This window comes from Natator depressus, chromosome 7 (assembly GCF_965152275.1).
Source record: "Natator depressus isolate rNatDep1 chromosome 7, rNatDep2.hap1, whole genome shotgun sequence".
In the NCBI taxonomy this organism is placed as follows: domain Eukaryota; kingdom Metazoa; phylum Chordata; order Testudines; family Cheloniidae; genus Natator; species Natator depressus.
This window is the reverse complement of record NC_134240.1, coordinates 30,381,764-30,408,252: the sequence shown is the minus strand read 5'-3', so window position 1 is coordinate 30,408,252 and position 26,489 is coordinate 30,381,764. Positions and strand designations below refer to the sequence as shown.

At 62.2% G+C, this 26,489-nt stretch overlaps 5 protein-coding genes across 5 annotated transcripts; 4 read left to right on the top strand and 1 right to left on the bottom strand.

The window, feature by feature from the left end:
• Window positions 1-1,913: 1,913 nt before the first annotated feature.
• LOC141990554 (glyoxal reductase-like) lies at window positions 1,914-4,517 on the top strand. Its single transcript, XM_074957868.1, has 2 exons — window positions 1,914-3,204; window positions 3,611-4,517. Exons 1-2 carry the CDS (start codon window positions 2,936-2,938, stop codon window positions 4,467-4,469), a joined length of 1,128 nt encoding a protein of 375 aa, XP_074813969.1. The 5' UTR covers window positions 1,914-2,935; the 3' UTR covers window positions 4,470-4,517.
• A 579-nt stretch (window positions 4,518-5,096) lies between these two features.
• Window positions 5,097-6,799, bottom strand: BAD (BCL2 associated agonist of cell death). Its single transcript, XM_074959739.1, is given in 4 exon segments — window positions 5,097-5,498; window positions 6,099-6,271; window positions 6,608-6,782; window positions 6,785-6,799. Coding segments are annotated over 4 exon segments (492 nt in total). The 3' UTR covers window positions 5,097-5,369.
• Window positions 6,800-7,750: 951 nt separating this feature from the next.
• On the top strand, window positions 7,751-14,762 carry GPR137 (G protein-coupled receptor 137). The gene is made up of 7 exons (XM_074957867.1): window positions 7,751-8,984; window positions 9,889-9,938; window positions 10,630-10,855; window positions 11,172-11,321; window positions 11,748-11,876; window positions 13,574-13,680; window positions 14,051-14,762. Exons 1-7 carry the CDS (start codon window positions 8,619-8,621, stop codon window positions 14,214-14,216), a joined length of 1,194 nt encoding a protein of 397 aa, XP_074813968.1. The 5' UTR covers window positions 7,751-8,618; the 3' UTR covers window positions 14,217-14,762.
• Window positions 14,763-17,282: 2,520 nt separating this feature from the next.
• Window positions 17,283-23,056, top strand: LOC141991302 (uncharacterized). The gene is made up of 11 exons (XM_074959612.1): window positions 17,283-17,444; window positions 17,732-17,928; window positions 18,447-18,517; window positions 18,679-18,746; window positions 19,046-19,193; window positions 19,773-19,885; window positions 20,827-20,940; window positions 21,333-21,443; window positions 21,554-21,668; window positions 22,057-22,736; window positions 23,048-23,056. Exons 1-11 carry the CDS (start codon window positions 17,283-17,285, stop codon window positions 23,054-23,056), a joined length of 1,788 nt encoding a protein of 595 aa, XP_074815713.1.
• A 265-nt stretch (window positions 23,057-23,321) lies between these two features.
• On the top strand, window positions 23,322-25,721 carry LOC141991442 (uncharacterized). The gene is made up of 5 exons (XM_074959738.1): window positions 23,322-23,456; window positions 23,863-24,049; window positions 24,347-24,493; window positions 25,150-25,305; window positions 25,422-25,721. The coding sequence occupies exons 1-4, from the start codon at window positions 23,328-23,330 to the stop codon at window positions 25,290-25,292; spliced, it is 606 nt and encodes a 201-aa protein (XP_074815839.1). The 5' UTR covers window positions 23,322-23,327; the 3' UTR covers window positions 25,293-25,305; window positions 25,422-25,721.
• The last annotated feature ends 768 nt before the right edge of the window (window positions 25,722-26,489 follow it).

Here is a 26,489-nt window from a genome sequence, read left to right as displayed (position 1 = left end):
GGAGGGGACCCCCACTGCAAAACAGCAGCACACCCTCACCCTGCCGCCGGAACCGAGATGGGGGGGGCAGCTCAGTGGGCGGGGGTCCTCATACGCTTCATTGCAAACTAGTAAACCCCCCCCCCGCACCCACGCCAGCAAACCAGACACTGAGGAAGGGAGGAGGAAACCTTCCAGCTGCGCCTCTGCTGCTCCCCGACCCCAGCTCCCTCCCCCCAATCCCTCTCTTCCAGATCCTGCCCCCCCCAAGCTCCATCCTACAAACGCTCTCCAGCATATGTCCTCAGCCGCCAGTTCCCCCTCCAAACGCTCCCCCACCTGCCCTCAACCCCCTCTCGTTCTCCGGGGATCCCCGCAACCCCTCTCCCAGCAGGGGGCGCTGTAGGGAGTGGTGGGAGCGCTGGCTGTAGGGGGAGCTCCCAGTCACCCCCTTCCCTCTCCTATTCTGTAGTCCTGTCTGGCTGTTCCCCTCGTCGCATTCTTCAGACACCCCCATTGTCTGCGGCTCCCAGACGGAGGGGGAAAGAGTCCGTGTCCTTATCTGATCCCTTCCCCCCTGCTACTCCCCCATCTAGCCAGCTCCATTGCAAACCACCCTGGAGCTCCCAGCCCTCGTCCCACCCCAGTGAGTGGGGTGGGGAGGAGGGGGCATCTTCCTTCCTCTCCCCACTGTGAGGGAGGGGTCCCGGGAGTCCACCTCTTCAGTGGGCGTTTTCCAAGCGTTTCATCCGGCGCGGGGCGGGAGGGCAGGATTATGCCCCCATACAGGTTTGTGGCGGTACCGGTTGCGGGGGTGCCTCAGGTATATTCCTCTGCTAGATCCGGCGGGGGGGGGGATTTGGCTGATGGGGGCAGGTCAGCATTGAAATCTGGGGTTGCAGCGGGGGGGGGGACTGAGAGGGGGGGCACAGGGTGGGAGATACAAAGCTGGAAGATGAGGGGGTTCCATTGGGGGGTGAGGGAGATGTGGAGTGTGGAGGGGCTCCCAGGCGGGGGGGGTGGTGGGAGGTGGGGGCTCCCAGGCAGTGGGGGAGACGCTATGGGGATCGGTATGAAGAAGGCTTCCGGGAGGGGGAAGGGGTTGCTGGACTATGGTTTCAAGCGAGGGTGCCCTCCTTGTGCTTGAGGGGCGTCTATGGGGTTAGGGGTCAGGTGTTGCTTTGGGGGTCTGAGATGGGATCTGGGGGCCGAGGGGACACTGGGGGCTGAGGGGAGGTAATGGGGTCTGGAGCTGAGTCATGCGTGGGGGGGTCTCCCTTGGAGCGGGAGGTGATTATGGAGTCTAGGAGTGGAGCGGGGGGGGGGCCGGGGGGGAAGCGCTGGCTCGGGATTCATTCACTCCTGCGCCGCCCCTCACCCCAAGCTGCTGCTTCCAAACCAGCGCCCAGGCAGCGATGCGGGGAGTCCTCTGCTGATCGTTGGCTGGTTCTGCACCCTGCAGGCTCATTCAGACTCTGCACCAGGGAGTCCAGTCCTGGCCCCGCAAGGAGAGCGGGGGCAGCAGATTTGGGGGGGACGGGAGGGGAGGCTCCCTTGGGGTTGGCAGGATGAAGGGGTCGGCGGGAAAGGGGTTCCCCGGGGTTGGGCAGGGAGGTAATGTGATCGGGAGGAGAGGGGACTCCCGAAGGCGGGGGGGGGGGCAGTAGGGAATAAGCGGTCCACCAGGACAAGGAGGGAGCAAGGGGCAGGGGCTCTCCCAGAGGCGGGATAGTAACATGGTCGGGGGGAAGGTTTGGGCAGGGGAGGGGGTTCACCCAGGGTCAAGGGAGGAAGGGGAAATAAAGAGGTGGGGGTTCCATCTTCCACAGAAGATGAGGGTTTAATGTGACAGTGCTGGGGAAGGGGCAGTTCCTCAGGGTCAGGGCTGGTGGCTAACAGGGTAGGGTGGGGGGAAGATGTTGCCCATGGGATTGGGAGGTTAGCATGGTTGTTGTTGGGTCCTGGGGCTGGGGAGATTCTGCCCAGGTGTGGGGCTGAGTGCTGTGCCAGGGGCTCCCAATAAGGCAGAAGCTCTACCACAGGAGATGCCCACAGCAGAATGCACATGTCACAAATATGTTGCCATGGGTTGTCTGTGGACCCATAAGAACAGAGACATAGCAGGCGGCATGCAGGTAGAAACCATGCAGCAATAAAAGCTCATAGTGCACATACTGAGCATGCACCTTGAGGTGCAGGCATGCAGAGTGGGTACATGGATGCTCTTGTGCACCCTGGTTTATAGCTGAAGCGCAGGGATGCAGTGTGGGGTTGGTGCATGCACCGTGCTCTCTGATTTATTACTAAGATGCAGGAGTGTAACATGGGGGTACATGTGTGCACCAAGGATTTATACAGGGGTGCAATGTGGGGTACATGCATTCAGCCTTCATTATTTGTATTACTGTGGCACCTAGGAACCCTAGTCATGGACCAGGACCTCATTGTGCTAGGCACTGTACAACCGGAACAAAGACAGCCCCTGCCAAAGCCCTTCCAATCTGAACAGATGAATATAAACAGATGAGGGAGTACAAAGAAACAGAGGCAATATTGGCCAGCATGATAGCAGCGGTCTCAGCAAACTCTGCGCTCTGAATTATGCCCATGGGGCATGCTCTGTGCGCCACAATTTATAGCTAAGCCTCAGATACAGTACGGGGTATATCCATGCACCTTTATACCCGAGGGACAGGGGGGTGCAGTGTGGGGTACGCACATGCAGCATGCACCCCAATTTATACCGGGGTACAGTGTAAGGTACATACATACACCCTGATTTGTACCCAAGGCACAGGGATGCATGCACCACGCAAACTGATTTATAGCTAAAAGGCAGGGGTGCAACGTGGTGCACCCCGATTTATGCCTGGCCTGGAGGGGTGAAAAGTGGAGTACCAGCACCCCACTTTATTCGTGAGGCGCAGAAGTGCAGCGTGGGGTACGTGCATGCACGATGCAGCCGGACAGATCTAAAGCCCCAGGGTTGCATGTGTGCACCCGGGGAAGCGGCATGACTGCAGCAGCGCAGCCCCGCCCCGGCCCCGCTCGCCAGCAGCCGGACAGCTCGCTAGTGCGAGCAGCGCGCGCTCCCTCTTTCACTTCTTCCAGCCCTTGCACCAGGAGCTCCGCTCCCGGACGGGGATTGGAAGGTCCTGGCTCCGCCCCCTGGGCACGTGGAGGAAGTTGCGCCGGAGCCATGGAGGAGGCGGGGGCGTCGCTCGGGTGAGTGAGTGTGTGTTGGGGCAGCGTCCCGGGGGTCGCCGCCGGCGGGGCGGTGCCTGGGCCGTGGGCTGCAGGACTCTGGAGGTGGGTGTACTGGCTCCCCGGGGCGAGGGCGGTGCAGGGTCAATAAGCGCATCCCCTCCACCTCGCACGGTGCGGATCTGCGCTGGCATCTCGTGCACCCTCGCGGTGCAGGCTAGGGCGAGTCCCGCATCCCCCTCGCGCACTTGCGGCGGGCAGGTTCACACACATATCCCCGTGGATGCTCGTGGCGCAGACGTGCATGGGCGTCCCCTCCCTCTCGTGCAGGGTTGTAGCTCGGCTTTGCATGCACACGCCTTCTCTCCAGTCGCTGCCCTGAAAGCGGCGGTGGCGTCCCTAACACCTGCATTTATTCCTCCCGTAGGCCCACGGAGCAGACTGTGCAACTGAACAGTGGAACCCGAATGCCCCTGCTTGGCATGGGCACTTTCCGCCTGCAAGGGGCTGAGCTGGTGTCCCAGTGTGTGGACGCTGCCCTAGCCCATGGCTACCGCTCCTTTGACACAGCTGCTGTCTATGGCAATGAGGCGGCGATTGGGCAGGCACTGGGTGCCCTGCTGCCCCATCATAGCCTAGCACGCTCTGACGTCTTCCTCACCACCAAGCTGGGTCCACGGGACCAGGGCAAGGCCGAGGCCGCCTGCCTGCGCAGCCTGGAGCAGCTGGCCTGTGGCTACCTGGATCTCTATCTCATCCACTGGCCAGGCACACAGGGCAAGCCCCAAGGGGACAAGGGCAACCGGGAGCGGCGCTGGGAGAGCTGGCGGGTGCTGGAGCGGATGTACCACGCTGGGCAGCTGCGGGCGATAGGCGTTTCCAACTACACCCTGGGACACCTGCAGGAGCTGCTGGCCCACTGTCGGGTGCCGCCAGCTGTGCTGCAGGTGGAGTGCCACCCGGAGCTGCCCCAGCGGGAGCTGTGGGACTTCTGCCAGCAGCACGGCATCCATCTCCAGGCCTATGCCTCACTGGGCTGTGGGCAGCTGTTGGGGCGGGCAGAGGTAGGGCGGGTGGCGGAGCGCCAGGGGCGTACCCCTGCCCAGGTTCTTCTACGCTGGGCCCTGCAGCAGGGTGTGGGGGTGATCCCCAAGTCTGTCAACCCCACCCGCCTGGCTGAGAATGCCCAACTTTGGAGCTGGGACCTCAGCCCAGAGGACATGGCTGAGCTGGGGGCGATGGACTGCAGCAGGCACTACTGCTGGGACCCCAGTGGAGTGACATAAAGTGGAAGGTGCATGTGTGTGGGGGGAGGCATGGTCAGGTGCATTGTTGGGGGTAAGCATGCATGGCAGGGGGCAGTGTTGCAGGGGGGAGGGAAGATGGAAGGAACTCGGAGGTGGTGGCAGGCACATGTGGCTGGAGTGGGTGGTCGTGCTACAGAAAAGGGACAGGGTAGCAGGTGTGTGTGGCCAGGGGAGGTGATGCTGCAGGAGTGGGACAGGGTGGCGGCGGTGCTGCAGGCAGGGGACAGGGTGGCAGGCATGCTTGGCTGGGGGGGCAGTGGTGCAGGAGGGGAACAGGGTGGCAGATGCGTATGGCTGTGGCCGGGGACACTGCAGGAGGGGGACTGGTTGGTAGGCGCATGTGGCCGGGGGTGGTACTAAACAAGGGGAGTGGGTAACAGGCGCATGTGGCTGGAGGGTAGTGCTGTGGATGGGGGAGGCAGTGCTGCCGTGGGGAAGCGCAGTGGTAGGCGTGCATGGTTGCGGGGACGGTGCTGCAGGCCAGGGAATGGTGGTAGGCATGCGTGGCTGGGGCGGGGAAGGCAGTGGGGAGCATAGGTGTCTGTGCCTAGGATTTGGAAGGGGGCACCTGTGACGGTGGCTGTACCACCACAACAGAGATGCAATAAAAACTAATAAAGGTAGCCATAGAAAATACCTGTTTTTTATTACAGCTTCCCCAGATAGTGTAAAAAACCCAGCCTCTTTCCCCCTGCCCCAGAGAGATATGTCGGGAGTCACCCTATGGAGAAACAGGCAGCTGCCTACCCCCAGGGTTGGGTAGGGGGGAGTTTGGGGGAATATGCTCCATACAGAGCTCCCCCACAACATCACCCTCCTCCCAGGAGACATTGGCATCCTGCAGAGCTCGGTTCCATCACCCCAGCAGGGAGGCTGCAGTCACTTGGAGCTCCTAGGGGGGGCATCACGGGCAGGTCTGTGCCCCAACCAGGCCTGGAGGGTCTCTTTCCAGCTGTTCCCCTGGTGCATCTGGGATGTTGTGCCTGCACTCTTGGGGCGTGGAAGCACCTGGAGGGGGAGGGTGACAGTGAGAGCCCAGTGGGGACACCCCCCTGCAAGTGCCTCCTCCCATTGCAAATGCTGACCCTACATAGGAAGCCCTCCCATGAACACCCCCCACTGCTCCTTGGCAGCCCCCCACCTCTACTGCCCTCCCTGGTGCTCCCCCACTTTCTCCCTGCTCCCTCTGCAGTGCTCCATGCCTGCCCCTCCCTTGTGTGGGTGAGCCAGCTGGCTGCCTCTCTGATGGGCACTGCATGCTGATGGCCCTGGCCAGCTGAGCAATGCCACCCCACCTAATCTGTGTGTGGGGGAGAGAAGGATGGACCCACCTCCAGTGGGTGCTGGAAGGGTTCCTCTGAGGTGAGTGAGGAAGTCTTTTTAGCCTCCCAAATCCTCCCCACCTCTGCCCCTCGGTCCCCAGCATCTTATGGGTCCTTTCCCAATGCCAGCCACAGGTCTCTGGCTTGAGACCGGGGAGCCCATTGGGTTGGCAGTTTGAGTGCAACTGCCCCCCAGGGATTGTGCCCTCCTTTCTCCCCTGTTTCATCTTCCCCTGGGGGTCATCCCCTCTCCATGTGCCCCCTGCCCCTTCTAAACACATCTCACCTGCAGCGCCACATCAAACTCATCACTCATCCTGCGCAGCTCCCGCCCATAACGCATGGCAGCCCAGAGGATAGGGGGGGCTGAGCGTGAGCGTGCCCGGAATGCCCCACCTGGCTCATCCTGCACTTCTGGCTCCAGAGATGGGGGGTCTGACCCTATCCGGCTTCGCAGCTCTGGAGGGGCAGGGGGAAGAAATTGAGGGGTTGGAGTTCAGGGACTGATACACCCAAACACACCCACAAACCTGGAGGGGAAGGCTGGAAGCCCTGGCATTGGTGGGGAAGGGGCAATGCTTTGTGAGGATGGGGAATTCCCCCAGAAAGGTCTGGGAGCCCCACGTAGGGGGTAGCTAGGAGAGGGGGAATCCCCCCAGCTGTGTGTTACAAGGGGCAGAAGCTCCTCCCCATGGAAAGATCTGTGACCCTATTGTGGACAATGCTCGGGGGTGGGAGGATGAGCATGCTGAGACTAGGGCTGCCCTCTCCAGTCCGGACGCGGAGGGGTCTCACCAGCTGTGGGGGTGCCTGGCTGCTTGGAGCCGGGCGTGTGTGGCCGCTGCGACTCCGGGGGAGCAGGCGACTCCTTCCCTCGCCCCGGGAACACCTCGTCCGGGAACTCCTGGATGCGAAACATGCTCAGGGGCGGGGCATGGCGCCCGGGCGCCGCGCTGCAAGAGAAGGCGGGGATGTCAAGGGGTGCATAGCCCCGGGCCCCTCACTCGGGAAAAAGGGCTCCCCGACATATACCCCCGGGACTGCCTGATCTCCCTGGGCCCCTCCGCACCCCGGGATCTACCCCCCTCTGCACCTGGGATTCCCCTCTCCCACCCTCCTGGGATTGTATCCCGTCCCACCTCCAGCCCCCCCAGCCTCCCCCTCAGCTCCTGGGATTTCCCTTCCCTCACTCACCCGCGGGGGGGGGGGAATGCTATCAATCAATCAATCAATCCCCCCTATTTACACCCGGGATCGCGGACACAGCCACAGTCACCCGGGCAATAGGGACTGACACCAGCCGTGCCCAATCACAGATCCCCTACATCACGGGGGAAGCCCTGCCCCCTAGTGACCTCAGCCGGCCCCATCTCCCGCCCCGGGTTCATGAGGCTGCCTGCGCCAACCACCCCGTCAACCTCCCCGCGAGCGGGGCGACTGGGGTGTGGTCGCTGAGGGGGGCGCTGGGGTGGGGGCACAGGAGAGTGCAGAGGCGGTGGCGGGCACTGGGCTGCGGGGAGTGACATGGCAGGTGCAAGGGTTCTGGGAGGCTGTTCGGGGGTCACTAGGGTGGGGGCGCTTCATTTGCCCATAGCTAAGATGGCGGCAGGAAGTGGCGCTCTCACCGACCTCACGTCTCGTTCTCTATGGCCGGGGCTCTTCCCGATTTGCCTCACGCCGCTTGCGCGGGGGGCGGAGCCGTCTCTTGCGTGGGGGTGGGGAAGGTTACGCACTTCGCGCAGCTAGTCGCTGCCGGCTGCTGTCATCGCCGATCCCGCGGCTGAGGCTGGGGGACCCAGGCGTCCGAGGACTCTAAGGCGGGGGTCTCTTAGGGGGAGGCGGTGAGGGACCCTGGCGTCCGAGGACCCGGGAGAGGGAAAAGGGAGTGGGGGAGCGTCAGGGGACCCCCAAATTGGGGGTACTTTGAGGGACCCTTTGAAGAGGATACGCCATTGGGGTGGGTCGGGGGACCTAGGAGTCCGGGCACCTTCGTGCTGGGGCGCAGCGGGAGGGGAGCCCCTAAGTGAGGACCCCCAGGCTGGAGAGAAGGACTGGGGGACTCTGTAACCTGGAGACCCTGATGTCTAGTGAGGCTGGGGAGGGGGCAGAGAAGAGCCCCATAGAACAAGGGGTGTATTAGGGTTGGGGGCATTCCCCTCACGCCCGGCAGGCCCAAGCCCTCCGTATCGCCCTTTAACCTGGGCTGCCCCCTCTCCCCCCATGAAGCAGCCTGAGCCCGTCGGGCCCCCCCTGGCCTCTCTTGCCCAAGGACTTTGCCCCTTCCTGTGGGGAAGGCTGTGATGCTCACAGCCGGTGCTGTTGTTGGGGAACTGTCGTGGGGGGGGGGTGTCCAGGGTGGGCTGGAACCCCCCCTCCACATACATCCGCGGGAGCTGGTTCTCCCTCCCTACATGCTGGACTCAGCACTTCAGAAAGGGAATTGATCTCTTGACACGCTGTTGCCCCCGATAGCAGCGGTACCCCCAGCCCAGGACACACTGTGCCCCCCCGCATAGCACTGGCACCCCCAGCCCGAGACAGACAGATTTCCCCTAGGGAAATACCCCAAGACAAGCTGTGCCCCCAGCAATAGCACCCCTCAGCCCAGGATAAACTGTTTCTCGCTGTAGTAGGGCATCCCTCTTGGCCCCTCAAACCCACTCTGCTACAATCCACATCCCCCTGGTACCTTTCTTTCTCCATACCAGCCTTGCTATATCCTCCCCCGGCTCTCAGGGGATGCCTCCCCTCATAGCCCTCTTCTAGTTGGGGCCCCCGCACTCTCCCCTCAAAGAGACGGCTGGGCATGGAGCAAGCTGCCAGCAATCTGACGGTGATTGTGCCAGCCCAGCGCCTGACGCCAGCTTTCCCCCCGGCCGTCAAGCTGGGGCTCACGGCGCTGTACACAGCGCTGTATGCCCTGCTCTTCCTCTCAGTCTATGCCCAGCTGTGGCTGGTGCTGCTCTACCGGCACAAGAAGCTCAGCTATCAGACCGTCTTCCTCTTCCTCTGCCTGCTCTGGGCCACCCTCCGCACCACGCTCTTCTCCTTCTACTTCAAGAACACTCTCAAGGCCAACCAGCTGGGCCCCTTCCTCTACTGGCTGCTGTACTGCTGCCCTGTCTGCCTCCAGTTCTTCACCTTGACGCTCATGAATCTCTACTTTGCCCAGGTAATCAGGTTGGGGGGGCGGGGGGCGCTGCACGGCTCAGCCCTGTGAGTAAAAGCCATCAACTAAGGTTTCCGCACAACTTCACTTTTCCTTGCCTGGTGCTTCCCAGAGCTGGGGATGGAACTCAGGAGTGCTGGCTGCCAACCCTTTCTCTAACCACCAAAACCCCACTCCTCTGCCAGAGCTGCAGACAGAACCCAGGAGTCCTGGCTCCCGGCTCTAGCCCACTAGATCTAATTCCCCTCTCAGAGCTGAGGACAGAACCCAGTAATCCTGACTCCCAACCCCCTACCTGCTCTCTAACCCACTAGTCCCCACTCCCTTCATATGCTGCTTGCGTTAATATATGTGGAGATGCCCAGACACCCCAGTGATGGGGTCATAGGAGTGTCCAGACTCCAGAGAGTTGTGTCCTGCTATGCTGAGTGCCTGGTCCCTGCCCCATGGAGAGGACTCCAACATGGGCCAGAAGATCAGTTGGGGGGCAGCGGGAGGGAGTGGAATGGAGGGAGGGGACTATTTGACTATGGGGTTGAGGAATGGGAAACAGAGTCTTTCCCCTCTAGGGGGACCTTTCGTCTCTAATGAAATCCTGGCATTAGTGGTGAGTCTTGTGGTGGATGAACAGGCCCCAGAGACCCAGCCTCTCTCCCTTTGGAGTGGAGGGGCTGCACATGGGGGGTTGCTGCCATACCCCCAATTTTTCCTGCATCCCTGCTGGCTCTGGTGCGCTCTGACCGCAGTTGGGTCTGGCTTGTTGGGAGCTAGGGGGCATGTTCTGTTTGTTGATGTTTTGCAACTCATCTCCCTTGGACTCTGCCTCCTCAGCCATGCTGCGCGGGGCATGCGCTGGTGGAGGGGTGCCCGATAGGCTGTGACCCTAACTCTGCCCCCCCTTCCCTAGGTGGTGTTCAAGGCTAAAGCTAAGTACCACCCGAACATGACCAAAGGGCTGTGAGTATCTCCCCCCACTCCCCCCGCCCCATATCCATGCGGTCACTTACAGGCCCTCCACGTCCCAAGCTGGGAATAGAACTCAGGTGTCCTGACACCCCCTCTCCCCACTGGAACCCACTACACCCCCTCCCCTTCCAGACCCAGGGATAAAACCCAGAAATCACTCAGCTGAATTGGGGCCATCCCACCCCCAGCCTGGCTCCATCTCCCACATTCCCTGGTGCTGGTGATTTTGGCCTAATGGGCATAGAGGCTCTGTGCTCACCCCCCTTCCCTGGGCAGGGCTGGAACAAAGGCTGGTGGGGGAGTGGGATTGGGCTGGCTCCCTGCATGGGCACCTTCCCCTCCAGTAGCATCCTCTGAGCCCAGCAGCAAAGCTTCTTAGGGGATTGAGCTGGGGGGAAGGAGAGGGAAGCTGGAGAGATGAGGGAGGGGCAGGGATGGGAGACTGTGGTGAGGAGGGGATCTGGGGAGAGTGGGAAGGGCAGGGAATGGAGTAGGAGAGCTGCACTGAATGGGGCAGAGGGATCTGGGGAGGAGGGAGAGCTGTGCAGAGGGATCGGGTAAGGACGGGGCAGGGGAGCTGGTGGGGAGTGGAAGGGACCAGGCAGAGTGGATCTGCCCCCCCAGGGCAGGAGGGGAGCAGTACGTCTCCAGGCTGGCCCTCCAGTCTCAGTTTCTCCTGCAGGCTAGCTGTGCGGGGGGCCTGCCTGGGTGCCAGCCTGCTGTTCCTGGCAGTGAATGTGGCCTGTGCTTTTGTGGTGCGGATGGGGCGGGCCGAGCCCTGGGCCGTGGTGCTGACCCGTGTCCTCATCAACGACTCACTCTTCGTGCTGGGCGCGATCACCCTGGCGCTCTGCCTCTGCCTAGTGGCTCGCGGTTCACCAAGCACCAGCCTCTACCTGCAGGCCAAGGTGGGACACATCCTTCTCCTCTAGGGAGCGCTGGCTCCAATCCAGCCCCAGAGCCGGGGCACTGGCTGACTCGGGGTTAGGGATGGTATACGGGGCCCTTCACCTCTCGGAGGCGCTGGCTCCAATCTAACCCCAGGGTTGGGGGGAATGGGACATGGAGCTTACCTCTAGGGGGTGCCATCTGGCACTGGCCAGAGACCATGCTACCTGGGTGGGTTTGGGGGGGGCCCACAGGCCTGATAGGAATCCTGTGGCAATGGGTTGGGGAGGTTGGGTCCCAGGAATGGTGCCTGCATCTGTCTCCCTCCCTCCCCAGGGCACCACAGTGTGCCAGACAGCAGCCATGGGGGGCACCATGGTGCTGCTGCACGCCAGCCGTGCCTGCTACAACCTGGTGGCTCTGGCGTTGAGTTCCCACACCCGGCTGGACTCCTTCGACTACGACTGGTACAATGTTTCGGACCAGGTCAGTGCAGACAGGGGATGGACTTCCAGGGAGGGGGGTGGCACCAATGGAGAAGCGGGGGGGGGGGTCTGCAAGGTGTTGCGGGGTGGAGATGGCGGAGCCAGGGGAGTGAGTGGCTCCAGAGGGCTGGGGGGGTGGTACATGTGGGGGATAGTTGGGGGGAGGCTCCAGGACTTGGTGGAGGGTGTGGTTCAGGAAGGTTAGGTGACTCGGTGGGGCTGCCCTTCCATGGAGACTGGTGTGTCTTGCTCTTTGTTTGGGGGAGTTGGGCACAATCTCTCCCCCACTGTTTGCTCTCTGTCCTTGGGGGGCAGCACCTCAGCCTTTCTGCAGAGCCCTGTTTTGGCTGGTGAAGATTTAGGGGGCACCCAGGGCTGGTGGCCAGACCCCCAAAGGAATCTGAACTGTCTCCCCCAACCCCTCCAGGCGGATCTGATTACTGACCTGGGGGACCAAGGATACCTGGTCTTTGGCCTCATCCTCTTTGTGTGGGAGCTGCTGCCAACTGCCCTGCTGGTGGGCTTCTTCCGGGTGCACCGCCCTCCCCAGGACCTGGTGAGTGGGGCAGCGGGAGCACAGGATTGTGGGAGTGGAGCAGGGCCTGCTGGGTTAATTTTGGAGGAATAACTGGACACAGAGAATCAAGGATGTTTGCGTGACCCTGGCACTGTCTAGCTTTAACCAAGGTTTAATTGGGGTTTTGAGTACAGAGACCTTGGTCTGCTCAGCCCCATGACAGCCACCCCGTTAAACACCCTCTGAACCTTGGGTGCCAGGATACAGATAAGGGAGGCGAATCAGTGAAAGTGTTTGAAATGTGAAGAGGCCAGACTTGTAACTGCAGCCCTTGTGCCCGTTCCCCTCACGGGGGAGTTTCTGGAAGGGCAAAACCCGTCTGGCGGCCTCTGAGGTGCCAGTAAAGGTGTAATAATGCCCCGTGGTGGGGAGCAGAAATTAGTTCAGACAGGTTGGGCTGGTGTCATTGCTAAGGTCCCACCCTGGTCCCTAGAAAACAAAACAAGACAAACATACAATAGGAAATTAAAACTCCTGGCCAAGTGAGAAACGTGCCCTCTGTGGAGCCGACTTTTACCTGCAGCCTCTCTGCTGGAGAAACACAGGCTGGGCACAGGGCCCCCCAAGCTGCTCCGGGCTCCTCAGGCCACTGCTTTGAGCTGCCTCTTTGGTCATAGGTGTGTGGCAGAGTGGCAAAATATGCAGTGTGGGCTGGCTAAGCCAGCCACCCATTAGACAGGAGGCATAAGGAGAGGGAGGGGAAAGAGAAGAAATAATGTGGGGGGGGGGAGAAAGACGCATGGGGTGGGGTGACAGTCTGTCTCCCAGGAGGTGTTTGGATTTAATAAAGCTGGTGGAGATGTCATTTGGGTCCGTCTTTTTCCCGGTCTGATGAAAGTGTCTCCTAGGGTCAGGATGACAAAGGCCCAATGGTGTCATGGTGGATCCAGAGGTCCCAGGAGATGGGGGAGCAGCCAGCCTCTTTTCCTGGTCTCCTGTCTCAGTCCCTTGGTGTTATCAGCCTGTTTTTCCCATCCCCAAAGTCTTTTCTTTGAAGGGCCCCAGAAGGGAGTGAGGGTCAGGACAGCCCAGCCCCTCGGTATTTTGTCCACCAGTTAGGCCTAATTTCCAACACACCCATTTTGGTCCCTTGATTTCTGGGCCGACAAGTCTTTTGTTTAGCAGCCCTTGTGTTAAATCTGTTGGCCTACTGCTCCGTTTGCTCCTTTCCCGTCAGCGTTTGCTGGCCCCAGCTCTTGTGACGTGTTCTGAGCTTGCGCTCCCTTCTTGCAGTCAGGGTGGGTTTGCAGGTCCACTTGTTACGCCAGGCTGGGGAGGAGGAGACGTAGCCTGCTGAGATGTCAGTTAGCAGCTTCTGGGGTCAGGAAGGGCCCCCCCCTCACAGTGTGCCGCCCAGCAATGGGGGATTTCCCAACCCACTCCTCATGGCACAGCTGTGCTGGCGCAATATAGGGGATCCTCCTCCTCTGTGGGGCAGGACTGTTACAGCAGGTGGGGGGCAGGTCTGATAGGAGTGGGGGACCCCCACAAGGTGTCGCAGGCCTCAGCCTGGTAGGGGGGATCTACACACACACACCCCGTCACAGAACAGCCCTTGTCCTGTGGGTCAGCCTGGTGGGTCGCAACCACCTGGGGAAGGGGGAGGGCTGTGAAGAGAAACCTGGCCTCCCCCCTCCAGTAATAGCCTCTCTCTTCTCTCCTCCACCCCCCGGCAGAGTGCCAATCACATCATCAATGGGCAGCTCGGGGGCTCCCGGTCCTACTTCTTCGACCACCCCGGGCAGTACGAGAACGAGGGGCCCCCCCGCAGGAAGGGAAGCAGGTAACCCCCCCCGACCTTCCAGTCCCCCAAGCAGTACCAGAGCGAGCCCCTCCCCAGGGAGAGCAGCAGGTAACACCCCCTGGGGGGAGACTAAATGGGTGGGGAGGGAGCCCCAGGGTCCTCCTCCCTCCAATGGGGTTTAAGGCCCCTGGAGGAGAATTGACCCCCAATGGGGTCTCACTGCTGGGGTGCTGGAGCACTGCATGCTGGGAGCTAACCCCTCTGGATTTGTGCCTGCTGGGGCTCTGCGTGGGGTGGGGTGGGGCGGGGCAGATGGGGGGGGACCCTGTTCTGGGGAGTGGGATGGGGGGGATGGTACTCTGGGGGTGGATCCCCCACCCCATGTAACCCCCCCCTCTCTGCCTTGCAGCCTGGCAGGCCGACTGGGCAGCGGCAGCTGGTATGGAGCCATTGGCCGGACTGGGAGGGATCCGGACTGGCTGGGGGGGCAGCCCCCCACAACCCCCCTGCTCTTCTCCCAGGTCACTGTGCAGGCCAGCCACCACCACAGCCTCTACTCCACCCCGCAAACCTAGGTGCGCCCCCCACCCCGTGCGTCACAGGAGGACGCTGGTGAAATGCGGGCACGAGGACTCGACAGTGTGGAGGGCGGGGGGATGTGGAGGGATGAGTTCAGAGTGCAGGAAGTGGAGGGGACCCAGCTCTGTGCATCCTCCAGCTGAACATTCCCCAACCAAACAGCGCCCCCCCATTGCACAGGGATGGCGCTGGCACCACCCCACATGCTGCAGCCTCTCAGGGCGCAGGCCAGTTTGGGCAGGGATCCCAATGTCCACCCGTGGGACAAAGCAAGAATGGACTGTCTCCTCCCTCTGCTGCTGAATGTGCTGGAGCATTGCATGTCGGGAGTTCCCCCTCTGGATTCATGCCTGCAGCTGAACCATCCCTGGGGGGTCACGCTGTCGTGGGGTGTCAGACAGTGGCTCAGGTGCCAGTTCGTACCCTCCGATGCACGCCAGCTCCTGGCTTCTCCGAGAGCTCTCCCCAGCGCTGCCCTCGCATCCCAAGGCTTTGGTGCTGTCCTGTCCCTCCACCCCAGGCTCAATAAAAGGTTTGTGTTTGTGGCACAGCCTCTGTGTGTGGCTTTTGTGGGTGCGGGGAGCCAGGACTCCTTGGTGGTTCCCAGCTTGGGGAGAGTGGAGTCTAGTGAATAGAGTGGGTTGGGGCTGGGAGCCAGGACTCCTGGGTTCTGTTCCAAGCTCTGCTACAGACTGCATGAGCTGCAGCAGGTAGTTTTCCCCGGTGCCCCACCCCCCGTTGGCTGGCACAAGCAATGTGTGTGACTGGGCTACGTGGCTACCCTCACTCCTTGGACTTTAAACCCCCATCCTGATAGGGTTAATCAGCAACCTGTCCCCACATTGGCCCAGCATAGGTGGTTGGGGTGGGGAAGAGAGCCATGCCCCGGCAACCCTCCCCACGGGGCTGGAGCTGCCTGTTCGTCTGGGAGGAGCATTGCCCCCAGAGCTGCCCTGTATTTATTCCATCTCAGCCCCCCTTTATATTGCCCATCCTAATCCTTTCTGCCTCTCGCCCTGCAGGAGTGGCACTGTTCCTCCTCCACCGCAGGGCAGGTGCTGTTACCCTGCCTGCCCCTGCTAATCCCTCCATAAGCTGATCCAACGCTAGAGCCAGCTTAGCCAGGCGCAGGGGTTAGAGGTCACCGAGGACCAGCTCTTGCCCTAGTTTCTTGGGTTCCGAGGCAAGCCCTGTCCCGGACACCTGGGTTCTCTGCCTGACTGAGGCCTGCCCCTTTCTCCATGTTTACCCCACACACTTTGGCAACGCCTAGATCGATGCAGTTGCAGCACTTGCAATGGGGGCTGGAAGCCTGGACTCCTGGTTTCTATCTTGGCTCTTGGAGGGGAGAGGGTCATAATGGGTGTGCCTGGCCTTGATGTCTCAGAAAGCCAGCTTTGCCCCAAGCCCTCTGGGCCTAGCTGAACAAACACAGGCAGAACTCCCTCAGCCTCCTTGACCTTGCCCATTGTTCCAGCAGCCTCTATAAAACCAGCTCCTCCTTATAACTGCTTTGGGCTGGCTTGCAGGGAGGCTAACAAGGCCTAGCTGCTTCTGAGCAGGGGTGGGGAGTGTGCTCTGCTGGGTTCAAGCAGGGGGCACTGGGAGGCAGGATGCCTGGGTTCCATTCTCTGCTTTCGGATGGGGTGGGGCAGCTGGTTGGAGTCATGCAATATCAGCACAAGAGTGAAGGACAGGACGGGAAGGGAAATCTTGTTTGCAAGGGAAACTGCTGAAGGGAGGGGGTGGGCTGGGGGCCTGGAATGGAGTCACCCCTATGAAAAACAGCACTTCCTGTGGCCCAGCTCCCAACCCTGCTCAACCCTCCCTGTGGCCCAGGGACCTGCATCCCAGAATCCCCTGCTGAACCCCTGCCCCACTCCTTGTGGCCCAGCGTCCCCCATCCTGCTCCCTGTGGCCCCCTGCCCCGCTCCCTACAGCCCAGCACCCACCCGCCCCGCCCTGCCCTGCTCTCTGAGGCCCAGCGCCCCCTGCTGAGTCTTGCCCCCCCACACTGACCAAGCCCTGCACTCTGCTCCTTATGGCCCAGCACTCCTTGCTGAGCCCCTGCCCCACTCCCTGCAGCCCAGTGCCCCCTGCCAAGCCCTGCCCCGCTCCCTATGGCCCAGCACCCCCCCCACCCTGCTCCCAGTGACCCAGCACCTCCTGCTGAGCCCTGCCCCGCTGTCTATGGCCCATCACCCCTTGCCAACCCTCCGGTCCCAACTCCCTGAGGTCCAGCACCCCCTGCTGAACCCTGCCCCGCTCTCTACAGCCCAGCACCCTGCACTGACCGAGCCCTGCACCCTGCTCCTTATGGCCCAGTGCTCCCTGCCAAGCCCTATCCCGCTCCCTGGGGCCCAGCACCCCCTGCTGAGCTCCTGCCCTGCTCCTTGCAGTCCAGCGCCGCCTGTTGAGCTCCTGCCCCACTCCCTGTGGCCCAGTGCCCCCCGCCAAGCCCTGCCCCACTCCCTGAGCCCAGCGCTCCTGGTGAGCCCCTGCCCCACTCCCTGTGGCCCAGTGCCCCCTGCCAAGCCCTACCCCACTCCCTGCAACCCAGTGCCTCTCCCCCACCCCGAGGCCTGCCCCACTCCCTGTGGCCGAGTGCCCTCTGCTGAGTCCCCGCCCCGCTCCCTGAGGCCCAGCGCCACCATCCCACCTCAGGCTTGTTCCCTGTGGCCCAGCGCCCCCCGCTGAGCCTGCTTCCTGCGGCCCAGTGCCCCCTACTGAGCCCCTACCCCACTTCTTGCGGCCCAGTGCCCCCTGCCGAGTGCCCGCCCTGCTCCCTACAGCCCAGCGCCCCCCACCTCTCTCCCTGCAGCCCAGCTGTCCTAACGCATCCCCACCCCGCTTCCTGCAGCCCATTGCCCCCTGACGTGTCCCTGCCCTGCTTCCTAAGGCCCAGCGCCCCCCACCCTTCTCCCTGCGGCCCAGCGCCCCCTAGTGCTCTGGCTCTCTCTGGGCTGTGATGCCTAATCCCTGCTAATCCCTGCTGGATCCCGGCAGTGTCTGTCCTTGGAGCAAGCTGGAGGGGCCTGGCCCTGGGCAGAGGAGAGGGCACCATGAGCTGGCCGGGCGAGACTTGGCAGGAGGGGCTGCCGGCACGGGCACTGCAGGGGGTGAGGGAGCTGGAGCAGCGCCTGGAGTGGGCCCACAAGGAGCGGCTCCAGAAGCAAGCACAGCTGGACACACTGGAGGCCGCGCTACACAAGCAGAGGCAGAAGGTATATGGGTGGCACCCACATCCATCCTCACCCTGCTGGGGGGCGGCACTCAGGGAGGGCAGCCCGTGGCTCCCAGCAGGCCAAGCACCACTATGGCTGAGTCAATGGCCGTGCTGCAGGGCATTCGCCCATGCCCCCTGAGCCAGCCAGTTCTCCCCGCCCTGGGCCAGAGCAGAGTTCGTGTCTCCATGCCCACTTCATGCCCCCACCCGGTGCACACACCTCTGGGCTGTGCACTCTTGGGCCTCTCCCCCTGGCCTTGCACACTCACACCCCATCCCTTGTAGCATGAGGAGGAGCGTGGCACATGGGCGCTGCTGGCCCGGGAGCGGCGGGACCTGGCTGAGGCCTGCGAGCAGCAGGAGCGTAAGCACCAGCAACTGAGCCGGGAGCTCCAGGCCAAGGGGGCGCAGCTGAGCCAGCTGGAGGGGCAGCTGGGCCGGGCCGCCCAGCGCATTGAGGAGCTGGAGGAGGAGCTGCGGAGGTACCGGCTGGGGAATGGGGATGCCAGCGAGACGGTGGGGGGTGTTAGAGGGCTGTGGTGCCTGGCACTGAGGGAGGGCACTGCCTGAGACAGGTCGGGGGACAGCATTAAGTGGGGTGCTGCCCAGGAGCAGGTGGAGGAAGTGCACAGGAGTATCTAAAGGTCAGGGTTGGGTGTTGCCCAAGGGAAGGCGAGGGGATGTGTGGGTGCAGTAGGTGATATTGTTGGGGTAGGGATGGTATGATCTGGGGGTGGGGGTGGGGTGCCTGGGGAAAAGTGAGGGAATCTGGGAGGTACAGTGTTGGGATAGTGGTGGCAGGGGGCAGAGTGAGAGTGGGGGAGGGTGCCCAGGGGATGACGAGGGGCACCATGGGGAGTGGTTTGTGGTGTTAGGGTCGGGGAACACTGTGCAGGGTGCGGGATGGGGTTGAGTGAAGTAGTGTTGGGGTGAGGGCACTGGGGCTGGGTATGAGGGGGCGCTGGGCAAGCAGCACTAATCTCTCTCTGGGGTCCCCCAGGTGCCAGGCAGAGCTGGATAACCTGCGGTCAAGCACCAACCTGACCCATTGCTGGCCCCCCCGGAAGGAAGGTAAGGAGGGCAGGAGGGAGGGGGGCTGATTCCCATCCCAGGCTGATGGGGAATTAGAGCTTGTGGCAGACTGTTGAGGAGGGGGTCGGGGGGAACAGTCGGACCCCCTTGGGGAGTTGATCATCGGCCCTGCAGAGCTGACTAGGACTGTCTCCCCACAGGGGCTGAGCTGGGCACTTGGGCGCAAAACCCCAGACTAGAGAACAGACCCCGAACACCCAGCATGAGAGTGAGTACAGAGGGTGCCCCTCAACCCCAACCTCCAGCCCCCACCATCCCACCCCAGGCTCCCCCACCTCCAGCTAGACCAGTATCCCTCAGTCCTGACTCCCAGCCCCAGGCTCCCCTACACCAGCTCTGCCAATGCTCCTCAATCCCAACCTGCAGCCCCATGGTATCCCAGGCCTGAGTTCTCCCACCTCGATCTGCTGGTGCCCCTCACTCCTGAGCTGCAGCCCCTGCCCCACACAACTGGGGTGCATTTAGTAAAGGCCCGTATCCCTCACCCCCATATCGCCCCTTCTCCAGTTGCAGCCCAGCAGCCCCAAGTTGGGGGAGGAGCCGCTCGTACATCGAGGGGCTGCCTGGCACAGTGTCCCTCCTGGTGGCCCTGCCCCCACAGAAGACAGTCAGAGGATCCCATCCCATAGGGAGGAACCTAGAGAGGAGAATTCAGGTAAAACTGCAATGAGGTTGGGAGAGACTTTTCATGCCCAACCTAGCTATGGCAGTTTCTCCTTGTAAGCAGGTCACCAAGCCCGCCAACCTGACCCTGCCCTCCCTATAGTAGGGATCAGGATGGGTCCTGGGAAGGGCTGGGGCAGGGGAGGGGCATTAGGGGAAAACCCCCTGTTCTCACCCCTGAGATCCAGGCTGATCTCCAGGTCCTGAGAGTGAAGCATTCTGGGTAACTTGGTTACACAGGGGCTGGTGTCCAGTCTGGGGGGAATGCAGAGAGCTGGTTGAGGACTGCGGGAGGAGCTGGGCTCAAGACATATACAGGGGTGGGGAGGGTGCCATGTCCAGGGTCTGCACAGGAGAGAACTGGGGCTGGTGTCCAGTAATGGCTGGGGAGGGGGATGAGCCAAGGGCTGCAGCGGGGGTGGGAGGAATTAGACTCAAAGACTATGGGGCCAAGGCAGTCCTTGGTGCCAGTGGTGGAAGCCCACACGGCTCATGATGGTGGAGGAGGGCAATGGCTCCAGGCCATTGAGGGCAGCAGTGCCATTTCTCACCCCTACCCTCTCCCCCGCAGGGCTGGGGCGCGGACCCCCTGACGTGGAGGCCTGGGAATTGAGGGGGGGACTGCAGTCAGTGCAGCGGGAGTTGGCCCAGTGCACAGAGCAGCGTGACCAGGCAGTCGCTAAGGTGAGCATGGGAGAGTCGAGAGGGAAAATGGGTTAGCCTCATACTGGGTGGGAAGGGCCACTTGGGGGCTCATGGAACGGCTGCAGGGTGCAGTACCGCCTGCTGCTCCTGGGGGGGGCATGGAACTGCTGCAGGGTGTGGTACCTCTTGCTGCCACGGGGGGGGGGGGCGCATGGAGATGTTGCAGGGTGCGGTACTGACTGATGCCACGAGGTGGGGCTCTAGTCCTAGGAGCGCAGGGGCTGCGGGGATCAGAGTGGGGAGGCCTAGAGCAGATGATGCAGGTCTCGGTGCTGTGCAGGCCCTCGCAGAGGTCCAGAGAGGCCCGGGCCACTTCCAGCTTTTGAGGCCCTTAGTGTAATAAAAATAAAAAATGACGACACATGGTCTAATCTTGTCTCATCAGAACTGATATATTTTTATTAATATTTATGAACATTTTTTACTCTTTGATATGACAAAATCCGTATCAGTTAACAAAAACATTATGTCTTTTACCAAATCACATCTCTTATTTGCTTAAATCTGCAGCTCTAAGCGGAGAGAGTGTGTCACATTTTGGTCTGATACGGATGCGCATAAAAACAACTTGCGAAACTTATCAAATGCCAAAAAATTAACAAGTGTCTAAATTTGAGGCCCACTTTGAGCTTGGGGCCCAGGCCAAATGGCCCTCCTGGCCCCCTCTCTGATTGGTCCTGGTGCTATGAGGGAGCCCCACAGGGGAGGGATCATGCCCCCCTTCATCCTCCCAGTCATATTCCTGCTGCAGGTCCCCTTCTCCCCCGGCCCCCACCAAGCTGTGGTGAACAAGCAGGACACTGGTACTTCTGGAGGGGCTAGATGAGGGATGTAGCCCTTGGGGTGTGTGTTGGTTCTCCATGGGTGGCATAGAGCCATTCAAGGGCTTGCCCAAGTCTGACACGTTGTCCCCCCCCCAGGTGAGTGCCCTGGAACGGCGGGTGCAGCAGCTATTGGAGGAGTTGAGGGGCCAGAGGCAGAGAGCAGGGGCCGCGCAGCGCCGCCTGGAGCAGCAGGAAAGGGAGCACCGGCAGGTGGGAGAACCCCTGCTGCGTGGCCCACCCCCTGCTAACCCCTTCTGCAGCACAATCCCCCCAACTTGGCATAGGCCCCTTATCCTATCCCCACCTCACAGTCCCTCCCCCGCACCCAGCACAACCCCTCCTTCCCAACAGTACCCTGCCACCTCCTCCCCTCCCTTCAGCCCCTGACCCTACCGCACCAATCCCCCTTCTGTGCTACAGCCCCCACACTGCTGTGGCCAGCCACCCCCACACACACCCAAGTGCTTCCCCAGCCCAGAACAGCCTTACAAGGGGGCCTGAGGCTGAGACCCCACTCACCACAGGGGGGCCCCTTGGATCCTCTCCACCCCCACTTGGGGCTCCGGTGGTTGTGATGATGCATATCACCCCGTCTGTTGCAGGAGCTGGCAGAGCTGGAGAGGCACCATCGGGAAGTGCTGGAGCAGCAGGGTACCCGGTCGAATATCCCTGCGCCCCCCCACCGCCCACCAAATAAGGTGAGGGGGGTGTTGGTGCCAAGGGACAGAAGGGTCCCAGCATCCTGTGGCAGGGAAAGGCCCATATCCCATTTCTCACCCTGCCCTATCACAGCCCACGTCACTCACACACCTGTCTTCAGCAGGGCCTGGGAGGATCGGAGCGGGAGCGGCGCCCCCCAGGCTGTGTCCGGCGCAGCCTCAGCACCTCCCGGCTGGAGCGGGTGCCCGAGAAACGAGGGGCAGCTGGGAAGGTCAGAGGTGAGATGGGGGAGTGGGGTAAGGGTGAGGCTGGGGAGCAGAAGACAGGGCCTGGGGAAAGCAGGGGTCAGAGGTGGGGGGAGGAGGGGATGCTGAAAGGGGGGCAGTGGACAAGGTTGGGTGTTTGGCCTGAGGCTGTGGCGGGGGTGGGGGCCCTGTAGGTGTATGGGTATGCCAGGGGAGTAGGTGTATGGGTGAGAGGGGTGGTGTCTGTGAGTATGGGGATTTTGAAGAGGGCTGGGTGTGTGTCTCAGGGACCATAGGGGGCCTCAGGGAAGGTCTGGGGGTCTCTCTGTACCCTGCACCAGCCCAGTGTGGGCCCAGGGGAGCCCCCTGGCACCTTGTCCCCCTAACCGCTCCCTCTCTGCTCTGTTTGCCTTTCCCCCAGGTTCCTCAGCACAGGGTCCCCAAGCCGTGGGCAAGCTGGTGCCCGGTGGGGAGCGGGGCCAGGAGCCAGAGCCCCTCCCAGAGCTGCAGGCCCTGAGGGCTGAGGTGTTGGGGCTGCACCGGCGCCTGGCTGCCTCTGAGAGCCTGCGCAAGGGGCTGCTGGAAACCTGCTGGCAGCTGCGCCAAGGCGCCCGGGACCTGGCTGGGGAGCGCCGGGCACTGGCCAAGATGCTGCCGGCCCAGGATGCCACCATGCAGCGCAAGGAGGCGGCCCAGGAGCTGCATGGGGCACCAGGGCCCAGCCCGGCCAAAGGGGAGGGGAGGGAACTGCAGGCCCTGGCTGTGGAGTTGGAGGCTCAGGTCTGGGGTGCACCAGGGCCCGGCCTGCCTCGGGGGGATGCTCAGAAGGTGGGGGAGCTGCAGGTGCTGCAGGGGGAGTTGAGGGCCCTGGCCCTGGGCAAGGCTGAGGCAGAGGCCCAGGCGGCCCAGGCCCAGGAGCGGCTGCGGCGGCTCCAGGAGACATTGGGGTTGCAGACAGAGCGGCTGGCACTGGCCTGTGAGGCCCAGAGCCAGCATGTGGCAGAGCTGCTGACGGAGGGGTATGAGCGGGAGCGGGAGCTGGAGCGCCTGGGCCAGGCGCTGGGGGAAGCGGGCCGGGTCCGCGGGCTGCTGGAGGCTGAGGTGGGGCACCTGAGGGTGCTGCTGGGTGGGGAGACGCCTCCCACCCCTCTCCCTGAGCCACCCCCCACAGTCCCAGAGCCCGGCCCCATTGAGCCAACCCCCACAGTCCCAGAGCCCGGCCCCGCTGAGCCGCCCCCCACAGTCCCAGAGTCCAGCCCCCCTGAGCCACCTGCCACCAGCTCCGCTGAGCCACCCCCCACAGTCCCAGAGCCTGGCCCCGCTGAGCCGCCCCCCACAGTCCCAGAGCCCGGCCATGCTGAGCCGCCCCCCACAGTCCCAGAGTCCAGCCCCCTTGAGTCGCCTGCCACCAGCTCCGCTGAGCTGCTCCCCACAGTCCCAGAGTCCAACCCTCCTGAGCCAGCCCCCACAGACCCAGAGCCCAGCCCCCCTGAGTCACTCCCCACAGTCCCAGAGCCCAGCCCCCATGAGCTGCCTCCCACAGTCCCAGAGCCACTTACTGCCATCCCCTCTAAGCTGCCTCCCATAGCCCCAGAGTCTGGCCCCCCAAGGTTGGCCACCCCCACCCCTGCTGAGCTGCCCCTTCCCTCGGAGTTGCCTCTCAGTGCCCTGGAGGTGGCTGTGGTTAGCAGGATGTGGGATCCCTCCACAGACCTGCCCCTGCTGGCGGGGAAGCAGGCCTGGCACAGTGAGCGGGCACAGCTGCAGAATATCCTGTGGGAACTACAGAAGTCGACAGGCCAGGCTGGAGTGCAGGAGCAGGTGAGTGAACTTGGGGGAGGGCAGTTCTCCGAATTCCCTCCCCCATGCACCCCTGCCTGACCTGCCTGACCCAGGGCTTCCTTGCCCCATACCCCCAACTCGTGTCCCAGGGTTCCCCTGCCCCATTCCCCCCAAACTTGGGTTCCCGTACCCCCAACACGTGGCTGCGCCACCCCTTCCACAACACCTTTACTCTTTCTATGCCACAGCCCACCCCACCCCTTCCACCTTCCCAATGAGCCATCTGTCATCAGTGTCCTCCATCTTGGACCAAACTGGTCTCGGTGTCGCCCCCCTCACCCCTTTACCCCAGGGTCAGGCTGTGGTTCTCTGGGGCTGAACCCTGCTCTCACTGGGATAACAGGATCTGTCTCCTTTCTCTTCCCCCACCCCCGTCTCTTCCCAGCTGGAGGAGGCGCTGTCCCATCTGCTGCAGGAGAACCGGGCCCTGCAGGCTGAGCTGGCGCTGTGGCAATCTCATGCCCGAGAGGAATGTACCATGCCTGCCACGGGACATGGACAACACCAGGGGACCTCAGCCACCCCCACTGCAGCACCTCTAGGGGACAGAGGCCAGGGGGACCTTGCTTATGGTAAGGGGGGGACATGGAGCGTTGGCTTGTTTTGGGGGCTGAGATCAGGGCTTTTGCCCCAACTCTGCAAGGGAAGGGGGCTGGGCATCAATGGGGTGCACTGCCTTTCGGGAGGAGGGGTGGCACCTGCCTGCAGGTCGGGGGCAGGGGCCTGGGCAGTTGTGGGAATCATGGGGGGAGAGAGCCCTGGGTATTTGGGGAGGGTCACTGGAGAAAGGGGGGTCATGGGTGGAGGCCCAGGCATCGGGGGGTCATGGGAGCAGACCCCTAATCTGTATCCCCATCTCATTTTCTCAGTTCTCCGGACTGCCTGGCCGGGGGCACAGGATGCCCAGACCCAGACGGAGGGGCCGGCGCCGGGCCAGCAGCGCAGGGAGCTCATCTCGGCAGCCTTCGACCACACTCAGTATGAGCCCTATGGGCTGCCTGAGGTCGTCATGAAAGGTGCGTGGTGGACGGCTGGACCAGGCACATGGTGTAGGCACTGCCCATGTCTGGGGTGCTGATGTGTGGGGGGCAGTTCAGGGAGTTATGGGATGGGCAGCATTTGAGGAGCACTATGGGGCAGGTTATGGAGCAGAGGGGTTCAGGGAGGAGGTATGGGGCAGGGGAGCAGCAGACTGACGGGGGTATGGAGTGGAGGAGATACAGAGCAGAGGGGTACAGGGCAGGGGAAGCCCCAATTTGGAAGGGTTAGTGCTAGGGGAGTAGGGGGAGGCATCCCAGATTATGCCTACATGAGAGTCCCGTACACCCCCCGCCACCTGCAGCCAGTGACCGTGCCCAGGCTCGGCTAGGAATTCTTTCCCCCGCCCCCTCGCCGCCCCAGTTGATTTTCCATCCCGCTCAGCAGCTCTGAGCTCTGCAAGGAGGGGCAGGGGTGCAGTACTGATTCTGGCTCTGATCCCTCCCCATGCAGCTGCCCTTCCCCCCAGCAGGACATTGGAGCGAGAGGGGGAGGAGGGGGGACCACTAGCAGTGCTCCCAGCCCCCAGGGAGTGAGAGATTGGGACCCAGGTGTCCGGGATGGGGGCTCACTCCTAGCAGAGCTCAGCCCCCACGTTACTCAGCCCCAATCTCACTCTGTGCCCCACCCACAGGTTTTGCCGACATCCCCTCCGGCCCCTCCTGCCCCTATGTCCTTCGGAGGGGGCTCCTGGGCAGCACTCCCTTGGCCCAGCTGGCACCCAAAGCTGAGCCAGAGGAGGATCCCGCTGAATCTGATATGGGCACCAGTGTCTGAGAGCATCTGCTGGGTGAGCAACCCCTGTATGCACCCCTGAGCTCCACTCCAGAGGCAGCTGCATCTTTGCATTGGGGGTGCCAATATGATGATTTCTGTGTTTCACATTCTTTTCCATTCTCTTTCCAGCTTGGGTGGCAGAAATGTCCCACCCCCCACCACAAAGATCCCTGAACTTGCCTGGAGCTCCCCAGCTGCTATGTGGCACCTTATGGCTGAGAAGGGGAGTCCTTCCCCTGTTCCCTTCACAGGCTGGACATGCGTAACCCTCTGGGATTTATTTTACAACCTGGCTTCCTTAAGGTGCTAAAAATTGTGGATACTACAGCTCAATGGGCTCAGAGCTGCTCAATGCCCCCCTCCTTGCACACAAGGAATGGGGCAGCTCAATGAATGGGGTTAATTGGAATCTCTGTCACCTTCTCTCCCCCCCCCCCCCACGCACACAGTTTGAAGGGAGTTAAGCCCTCTCTTCATGGCTCAGGGAATCAAAGGGCGGGTTGTGTCCACCCACCCAAAGTTTGGAGGAGCTACTGTGTTGAGTCATCCCCCCTGAGAGGGCCACAGCAGAAGTGCCTCAGAAAGGGGGTGGTGCAGTGCAGGGAGTCTCCCCCCAGCCCCCAACTCTGGGGTTTGTATGTAACTCTGTCTCCCCCAGCCCCAATAAAGTTCCTTGCCTCAGCTCCAGGCAGCTCCTGCCTGCTTCTTTCCACCTTCGGGGGGTCTGGCAGTTGCATTGCTCCCAAGCTAGTCTGGGCTGGAGACACCCTACTCCTGTGCAGGTCTCCAGCACTTCAGGGTGAGAGAGTGTTATATCAGCCCCCACACAGAACCCAGACATCTGCAGGCAGAGGGACAGTAGTGCCCCCACCCCATTCTGCAGGGGGGAAATGGGCACACAGAAGGGACATGAAGCAGCTGAGAATTGAACCCAGGAGTCCTGCCATCTCCTCTGGGGCCAGGGAGGGAGCAGTGCTGGGGGACTTGGGGGGCTGCACCATCCCAGGGAACCCCCAGCAAGGGGAACCCCTCTATCCTAAAAAATCATCCCAGAATTCCATGGCAAAGGGATGTGTCCCCACCTCTGTCCCCCTGGGTACCCTATGCTGGTACCAGCCTGTCCCCTCTCTGTGCACTGCCCCCCTCCATGCTCCCCCCACAAGGGTTAACAGCCCCCCCCATGCTATCTGCAGTTCC